General features: G+C 38.6%; 1 protein-coding gene across 1 annotated transcript; it reads left to right on the top strand.

Annotated features, from left to right (window-relative positions):
- Window positions 1-8,980: 8,980 nt before the first annotated feature.
- LOC101432069 (small ribosomal subunit protein uS10-like) lies at window positions 8,981-9,313 on the top strand. Its single transcript, XM_058286897.2, has one exon. The coding sequence runs from the start codon at window positions 8,981-8,983 to the stop codon at window positions 9,311-9,313; it is 333 nt and encodes a 110-aa protein (XP_058142880.1).
- The last annotated feature ends 466 nt before the right edge of the window (window positions 9,314-9,779 follow it).

The following is a 9,779-nucleotide window of genomic DNA, read 5'->3' as shown; positions in this document are numbered from 1 at the left end:
ACTTGTAAGTCTGCTCCGGGTAAAGCAATTGCTATAAAACACAGTCACACATAATGGAAAGAGAACAGGTGCCTTTTCGTTATGACATCTTAATAGTATCTCTATGCTAAACAGAGAACATGGACAGGAGAAAATTTACCTTAGCAAGATAACACATTTGTGCAAATCAGACAGAGTCATAAAGCCAAAAAAGATTGGGATACTTTCATTCTTGAAAGTTATTTTGAGTCCAGAGTATGCTCCTAATAGCATTCACTGATAACTCTGATTTTTTACATTTTCATTTCTCTATTTTCCTTAACTTTGCAATAAAATCTCTGAAAAGAGATCCCCTTTGGCACAGTCTGTGATTCCCAAAATGGGTAGCAAATAATTAAAGAAATTTATATTAGAACTTGTAAGGCTGCAGTACGTGGGAATGGCAGAATAATGCGTAAAAATCTCAATCTGAGGAAAGCAGACACTAATTTTTTAACTGAATTAAACAAAAATATTTGATTCAATTATGCCTTCATCTATTTAATTATAAGGCAGAGCCAAAATCCACTGGAAAATATTATTTTGTTTAGTAATTTTAGTATCTTTAAATTCCTGTGGGGTTTTCTGCACATTTATTTAATTTTTGGACTTTTTGACCATTAGAAGGATGCATTTTTGTGACCTCTGTTTAAGTTGGCTGGCTCTTCTGCCCATGACTTTTTGGAATAGGTTCATTACTTTCTTCAGTGTGAAAAACCTGGAAAGAAAACCATTCCTGGGGTCTTTCTGAAAGAAGGAGACAACATTGCGTGAGACCAGTTTTAGATTCGATCTTTCCATGAGAATGGAAAGACCAGGGTTTCTTAGGGACTAGTCGTCTTAATGAGAAGAAAGGGTGAGGGTGGGAAAGAAAAAAGAATAAAGAGGAAAAAAGAAAGGAACAAGCAGGGGTAGCAGGTTCAAGGACCATTGCTGGGTTTTCACTATTTTATTTTTTTCTCATTCAAATATCAAAAACATTTATTTACCATTTATAATATTTTAGGTATATATTGGGACTACAAGGTGAATAAGACACTAATTTCACTTTTGAGAAACTCACAGTCAAGTTCAGGAATTTATTTATGTAATATCCCCCTTCAGGAGAATATATTCAATTATTACAACACAAAAATTTATCTCATAGTTAAAAGTGCAATTTTATGTAGAATATTATTTAATAGTTTTAATATATACTTTTCAACAATTGATAATTTAATGACTGATAAAGGCCTCTAGTCCCCTGAGGACTTTCTCCTTCACTAGTTCTGCATAATGCAAAATATAAATATCTTGTATCATACCAATGTTATAAACCTAAGCTGGTCGACACTAAAACTCAGGTGATTACTCTTTCTTTAGGTAGTTGCAAATGCTGAGGGAGCATTTCCTTCTGCAGCTACAGAAGGAAAAAAAAAAGTCCCCATCAAAAGGATGTTGGAAGATTGGCAGTCGGGCAGCATGGTCTCTTCTCCTGTGAAAGGTGTTAAGAAGAGAAGCTGGAGTGCTGAATCCTGGGGGAGTAAGACTTGCTTGCAAAGGAAGGGAGGCCCTCTCTGGACTTCAGAGTCCTGCATTCTCTCCTTCCCATTCCCTCTCTCCCACCTGGTCTCCTGGCTTCCCCTTCCTGCAAAGGTCTAGCAGACTGTCACTTAAATCAAAGTAACTTTTAATTAAAGATCCCCATGGGGGTGTGATGGGTCTATTCTTTGTATCACTGAACGATATTCCATTATATGGATGAATCGTGGTTTGTTCATCCATTTGTCTCTTGAGGGACATCTTGGCTACTTTCAGTTTTGGGTAAGTATAAATAAAGATGCTATAAATAAACAAACAAAAAATCTCCATGGGTTTGATCTTCATAGAAACCTACAATTCTGAAATGAAGGAGAAGGGAGACAATGGCAGGATTGTCTAGTTTTCTTAATTTTTTAAATGTCAATTTTAGGATACTCCAGGATCCCAAAACAAAATGCTCACTGAAATCTATTAAGGGAATCATATGCATTCTACTTTAAACCTTTATTTAAGCAGTCCTCTCAGTATCCATCTGGAAAATGAAATTGCTTGAGTGGTCAAAATCAAGAAATAATTTTTCAAAACCTAAGAAACATAAGATATGAGACCAATAATATTTTTCTGTTCTGGCTGGGTAAATAATACTCCCAAAGTAAAACTTTCCCCCCAGCATTGGGGAAAGATATAGATTATTCAATAAATTATATTTTATATACTACCATTTGGGATATAGGACTATAATGTTTTGCAAATATATTTAGAATATCTCTGGAGGGATATACAATAAACTATAAGGATTAGTGATTCCAGGGAGAGAACTGGAGACTAGAAATAGAAGTGACACCTATTCTTTACAGTCTCGTGGTGGTTTGGAGCTGTATGTATCCCAGAAAAAAATATGTTTTTAAATTTAATCCATTCCTGTGGGTATGAATCCACTCTAAGTAGAACCTTTTGATGATGTTACTTCAGTTAAGAGGCAGCTCAGCCCTATCAGGATGGGTCTGAATCCTATTATTGGAGTCCTTTATAAGCAGAATGAGATTCAGACAAAGAGAGAAAAGTCACAGCAAGAAGCTGAAGGTCAATGGAAACTGGAAGAGAAGGAAGAGCTGGAGAGGCCGCTGTGTGACAGAAGAGCCCAGGATCAAGGATCACCGGCAGCCAGCCCCAGGACAAAAGTCTTCAGGAAGAAAGGATCGCCTTGATGCAGCCTTGATTTGGACTTGTTCCTACCCTCAAAACCATGAACTAATAAATTCCCATTGTTTAAGTTGACCCATTGCCTGTTATTTGCCGGAGCAGCCAAGGAAACTAAAACAACTGTGTTTCTCTGTAGCTTTTTGTGGTAATTTGAGACTGGATGTACCCCCCAGAAAATCATGTTCTTAAAACTGGCCCATTCCTGTAGGAGTGAACCTACTGTAGGTGGGAACTTTTGATTAGCTAACTTCAATAAGGTGTGGCCCAGGGTAGATCTTAATTCTCTTACCAGACTCCTTTACAAATAGGATAAATCCAGATGAAGAGAGAGAAAGCCAGAGGAAGCCAGAAGGTGAAGCAATGAAACCCAGGAGAGAAGGAAGAGAACAGCTGATTCCGCCATATGCCTTGCCATACGACAGAGGAGTCCCAGATCACCAGCAGCCAGCCTTTGACAAGAAAGTATGGCCTGACGATGCCTTGATTTAGGCATTTTCATGGCCTCAGAACTTTGAGCTTTTAAGCTAATAAACCCCCATTGTAAAAGCCAATCTAATTCTGGTATATTGCATTTCAGTAGTTCAGCAAAGTAAAACATTTTTGAATTTTGCATCATGTACATGTAATTCTATTTATAAAATTTGTTCCCAAAAGTCACCATATACCTAACTAGACATAAATAAACTCAGATTATTGGTTTAATCAATAGTGCCTCTTCACTCTCGGACTTTTGTTTATACCCTTTTTAAAGCACCTCTCTTTATGGAGGTCCTAAGTGTATTACTATAGAGGTGATTCCGCTCTCTTACCTTTATGTTATGGGAAGATCTGAGAGGATAGATACTCCAAGAGCCAAGGCATGAACTAGCAAAAAGGTAGAACTAGGCTGTGACAGCAGCAGCAATTTAAAAAAAAAAAAAAAAAGATGAAAGGAAGGAGATTGGTTTTGCTGTTTCTAAGTCATCTGACCTCATGAACCTCTAAATTTTGATCTCTTTAAGTGCTTTATCATTCTTTCATGGTCTAAAAGAATACCTTATCTCTAGACATTTGATTCTCATGGGAGAGGATATGGATACCCACATCTGAATAAAAGAACTAAGCAAAGAAGATCTTGCTAATAGGGAAGCCGATGTGGCTCAAGTGATAGGGCTTCCACCTACCATATGTAAGGACCTAGGTTCGATCCCTGGAGCCTTCTGGTGAAAAAGAAGAGAAAGCATGCCTGCACAATGAGCCAGTGCCCGTGTGGTGAGCTGAGTGCACACATGGCAAGAGTGCCCACACAGTGAGCCACTGCCCATGAAATGAGTCATGCAGCAAGATGATGACACAACAAAAGAGAGATGAAGAGGAAAGTCAAGGTGAAGCACAGCAGAAACAAGGAACTGAGGTGACACTGCTAACAGGGAACCTCTCTCCACATCAGAGGTCCCCAGGATTGGATCAAACCCTGGTGAATCCTAGAGGAGAAAAAATGAGAAGACCAAAAAGAGAAATAGATACAGACAATTACACGGCAAGTGGATACAGCAGGATGGGGGGAGGGGAGGAATAAACTGAGTAAATAAATAAATCTAAAAAAAAAGATTTTGCTAATATATCTCACTAATATACAATCCAGTGAGGACTGTATATTTCCTACTGTAGTATATATAACATATATACTATATATATATATATAATCCAAAGATATAAAAAAGAAGACAAAATGTATAATGAACCTTCAAATGCTCATCACTCACTTCTCCTTACCCCTAGAAGAATTCTGAAGCAATCTCAGGCATCTTGTCATTTCATGCCAAAATATTTCCATTTGTATCATTAAAACATAAGAATTCTATTTAGAATAAACTATATGGTTATGCCTGTAACAATACACAGATTCATCTGTCTTTTTTTTTTTTATTTTTTAAAACGTTATTTTATAACTATGTAAAACACATACATGGTTCCAAAATCAATACTACAAAACATAGCTTATTCAAGAAAAACCAACCTCTATCTCTTTATTCATCCTATTGCTTTCCCCATTAATCAGTATGATGTTTAATTTTATAATTTATCCTTCTTTTTTAAAAAAGGCAAATATAGTGTGTGTGTGTACATATCTGTCCCTTAGAAAAACATGCAATTTTTAAGTGGTTTTCCTGAGATATATTCACAAACAGTACAATCCACTAAAGTGTACAATCAATCACTTTTATTATAATCACAGTGCTGTACATTCATCAGTACAAAAAAGCTCCACACCCCTTGGCAGTCATCTCTCATTTCTTCCACCCTTCCCCAGCCCTAAATAACCACTAATCTAATTCCATCTTTATAAATTGATTTATATTTACATTTAGGGTTTATAAAAGATGTAGTACTTTGTGTCTGGTTTCTTTCACTCAGCATTTTTTTTTGGCCTGATATTAACATCTTGTAGCATTAACATACATTTATTCAGTTTCAAAGAAAAGCAGTCTTATATATGTAATATTACCCATATTCATATTCCACATGAGGTTTTACTACGTTAGACAGTCCCATGTTACATTTTTAAACTTTCCTTCTAGCAATATTCATTACCTTAGATTTTCTCTCAACCACTGTCATACACATATAATAGCCCTGCTAATTACAAACACTATGACGTGCTTTCATCTTTTCTATTCAGTTCCAAAGATGAACAAACAACCTTTTTACCAGTTCTGCACAGGTTACCCCTGAGCTTTCCATTCTCTGACTTAATTCTATTTTCTGGTGACCTACATTCTAGTTAATAACTCCACAAGTTTGTACAATATATTTAGTTCATAATAGTGCAGTCAAACAGTATTTGTCCTTTTGCCTCACTCCATATAATGTCCTCCAGGTTGGTCCATGTTGTCACATGCTTCAGACTTCATTTCTTCTTATAGCTGCATAATATTCCATTATAAGTATACACCACAGTTTGTCCATTCATTGGTTAATGAGCACCTGAGTTGTTACCATCTTTTGGCAATTTTGAATAACACTGCTATGAACATCAGTGTACAGCTATCTGTTCATGTCACTGCTCTCAGTTCTTCTGGGTATATACCTCATAGTGGTGTTGTCAGGTCACATGGCAAATCTACATTCAACTTCTTAAGGAACTACCAAACAGTCCTCCACAGTGGCTGTGCCATTCTACATTCCCGTCAACAGAAAATCAGCATTCCTATCTCTCCACATACTCTCCAACACTTGCAGTTTCTTAGCTTTTTAATAGTGGCCATTCTAATAGGGGTGAAATGATATCTCACTGTAGCTTTGATTTGCATTTCCCTGGTAGCTGGTGATGCTGAACAATTTTTCATGTGTTTTTTCACCATTTGTATTTCTTCTTTGGACAAATGTGTATTCAATTCTTTGGCCCATTTTTTAAGTGGGTCTTTTGTCTTTTTATTGTTGAGTTGTAGCATCTCTTTATGTACCAAAGATATTAAATGCTTATCAGATATGTGATTTCCAAATAGTTTCTCCCGCTGAGTCAGCTGCCTTATCACCCTTTTGCATTTGAAGTCCACCTTTGAGGTGCAAAATGTTTAATTTTGAGGAAGTCTCATTTATCTATTTTTTCTTTTGTTGCTTGTGCTTGGGGTGTAAAATACAAGAAACCACCACTAATCATAAGATCTTGAAGATGTTTCCCTACATTTTCTTCTAGTAGTTTTACGGTCCTGGCTTTTATATTTAGGTCCTTGATGCATTTTGAGTTGATTCTTGTATAGGGAATGAGATAAAGGTCCTCTTTCATTCTTTTGGTTATGGATATCCAGTTCACCCAGCACCATTTGTTGAAAAGACTGCTTTGTCTGCTTTGGTAATGTGGACTTGGTAGTTTTGTTATAAACCAATTGGCCATGGAATTTAGGGTTTATTTCTGGACTCTCAATTCCAGTGATCAATGTGTCTTTCTTTATGCTAATACCATGCTGTTTTGACCACTGTAGCTTTGTAATATGTTTCAAGTTTAGACAGTGAAAGCCTCTCACATCACTCTTCTTTCTTAGGATGCTTTTGAATATACAGGGGCACTTTCCCTTCCAAATAAATTTGGTAATTGCCTTTTCTATTTCTGTAAAGTAGGAAGTTAGGATTTTGATTGATATTACACTGACTCTATAAATCTGTTTGGGTAGGATTGACATCTTCATGATATTTAGTCTTCCAGCCCAGAACCTGGAATATCTTTCCATTTGTTCAGATCTTTTTTTAATTCTTTTAGCATTTTCTGTATTTTTCTAAATATAGGTCCTGTGCATGTTTGGTTAAATTGGTTGCAAGGTATTTGAGTCTTTTTGTTGATATTATAAATGGAATTTTTCCCACTTTTCTCCTCAGATTGCTCAGTACTAGTGTATAGAAACATTGTTGATTTTTGCTTGTTGATCTTGTATTCTACCACTGTTGAACTCATTTATTAGCTCAAGTAACTTTGCTATAGACATTTCAGAATTTTCTAAATAGAGGAGGATGTCATCCATGAATTGTGAGAGCTTTACTTTCTCTTGTCTATTTGAATGCCTTTTTTTTTCTTGCCTAATTGCTCGAGTTAGAATTTCTAGGACAATATTTAATAACAGTGGTGACAGTGGTCATCCTCGTCTTGTTCCGTATCTTAGAGGGAAAACTTTCAACCTTTCCCTGTTGAGTACCGTGTTGGCTGTGGGTTTTTCATATATGCCCTTTATCATATTGAGGAACTTTCTATCAATTCCTATCTTTTTAAGTGTTTTCATCAAGAAAGGATGCTGGATTTTGTCATATGACTTTTCTGCATCAATCGTGTTGACCATCTGTTTTTTTTTTTTCTTCAATTTGTTAATGTGCTGGATACCCTAATTGCTTTTCTTACATTGAACCACTGTTGCACACCAGGAATAAATCCTACTTGGTCATGGTGTATAAGTCTTTCAATATGCTGTTGGATTCTATTTGCAAGTATTTTTGTGGAGAATTTTTGTATCTATATTCATTAGAGAGATTATTTGTAATTTTCTTTTCTTATAATATTTTCATCTCGTTTTGGTATTAAGGTGATGTTGACTTCATAAAATAGTGTGGGTAATTTTCCCTCCTCTTCAATTTTTTTTGGAAGAGTTTAAGCAGGATTGGTGTTGATTCTTCTCAGAATGCTTGGTAGAATTCACCTGTGAAGCCATCTGGTTGGGACTTCTCTTTGTTGGGAGATTTTTTTTTTAAAGACTTATTTATTTATTTCTCTCCCCTTCCCACCTACCCCTGTTGCTGCTCTCTGTGTCCATTCACTGTGTGTTCTTCTGTGCCCGCTTGTATTCTTGTCAGTGGCACTGGGAAACTGCATCTATTTTTTGCTGCATCATCTTGCTGCAACAGCTTTTTGTGTGCACAGTGCCACTCCTGGGCAGGCTGCACTTTTTTCACACGGGGCGGCTCTCCTTATGGCGCACACTACTTGAGCGTGGGGCACCCCTATGCAGGGGACACCCTTGCGTGGCATGGCACTCCTTGCGCACATCAGCACTGCATGCGGGCCAGCACACCACAGAGGTCAGGAGGCCCTGAGTTTGAACCTTGAAACTCCCATGTGGTAGGCAGACACTCTATCAGTTGAGTCAAATCTGCTTTGTTGGGAGATTTTCGATGACTGGTTCACTCTCTTTAAAAGTGATAGGTTAGAGAAGCAGACTTGGCCCGGTGGTTAGGGCGTCCATCTACCACATGAGAAGTCCGAGGTTCAAACCCGGGGACTCCTTGACCTGTGAGGAGCTGACCCACGTGCAGTGCTGATGCGCGCAAGGAGTGCCCTGCCACGCAGGGGTGTCCCCTGCGTAGGGGAGCCCCACGGCAAGGAGTGCGCCCTGTAAAGAGAGTCGCCCAGCATGAAAGAAAGTGCGGCCTGCCCAGGAATGGCGCCGCACACATGAAGGGCTGACACACAAGATGATGCAACAAAAAGAGACACAGATTCCCGTGCTGCTGACAACAGAAGCGGACAAAGAAGACGACGCAGCAAATAGACAGAGAACAGACAATCGAGGTGGGGGGGGGGGGGAGAAGGGGAGAGAAATAAATAAATAAATCTTTTTAAAAATTAATAAATAAAAAGTAAAAGTGATAGGTTAGCTTTTTTCGAGGAAAACGTGGTCACCATAGCAGCCGCCTTTCGGCTCCCTGGTCCTCCTGACTCACCACTGTTCATCCTCGCCGAGGAACAAGTTGGTCAGGAAGCCTCACCACAGCCATGGCTTTTAAGGACACTGGTAAGACCCCCGTGGAACCAGAGGCGGCTATTCACCATATTAGGATCACCCTGACCAGCCGCAACGTGAAGTCTCTGGAGAAGGTTTGTGCTGACTTGATTAGAGGCGCTAAGGAAAAGAACCTCAAAATGAAGGGACCGGTTCAGATGCCTACCAAGACTCTAAGAATCACTACAAGGAAAACGCCTTGTGGTGAAGGTTCAAAGACTTGGGATCGTTTCCAGATGAGGATCCATAAGCGACTCATTGACTTGCACAGTCCTTCTGAGATTGTTAAGCAGATTACTTCCATCGGTATTGAGCCAGGAGTATAGGTTGAAGTCACCATTGCAGAAGTCCGTTATTTTAATAAATATTGTCAGTTGCTTAAAAAAAAAAAAAGTGATAGGTTTGTTGAGTTCCTTCATTTCTTAAGGATTTATTTATTTATTCCCCAGTCCACCCATTGTTTTCATGCTCACTGTCTGCTTTCTGTGTCCATTCTTCTTTATTTGCTTTCTTTTCTTTAGAGGGCACCAGGACCTGATCCTGGGACCTTCTGGAGTACGAGAGAGGCACTCAATTTCTTGCACCACTTTGGCTCCCTGGTCTGCTGCATCTCTTATTGTCTCTCCTGTGTCTCTTCTTGTTGTGTCATCTTGCTATGTCAGCACTTCACATGGGCAAGCTCACTGCACAGGCCATCTTGCCTTCACCAGGAGGCCCCAGTAATCGAACCCTGGACCTCCTATGTGGCAGACAGGAGTCCAATCACTTGAGCCACATCCTCTTCCCAGAGTT

Source organism: Dasypus novemcinctus, chromosome 1 (genome assembly GCF_030445035.2).
Source record: "Dasypus novemcinctus isolate mDasNov1 chromosome 1, mDasNov1.1.hap2, whole genome shotgun sequence".
NCBI classification, from domain to species: Eukaryota; Metazoa; Chordata; class Mammalia; order Cingulata; family Dasypodidae; genus Dasypus; species Dasypus novemcinctus.
This window is presented reverse-complemented; position numbering and strand designations above follow the sequence as displayed.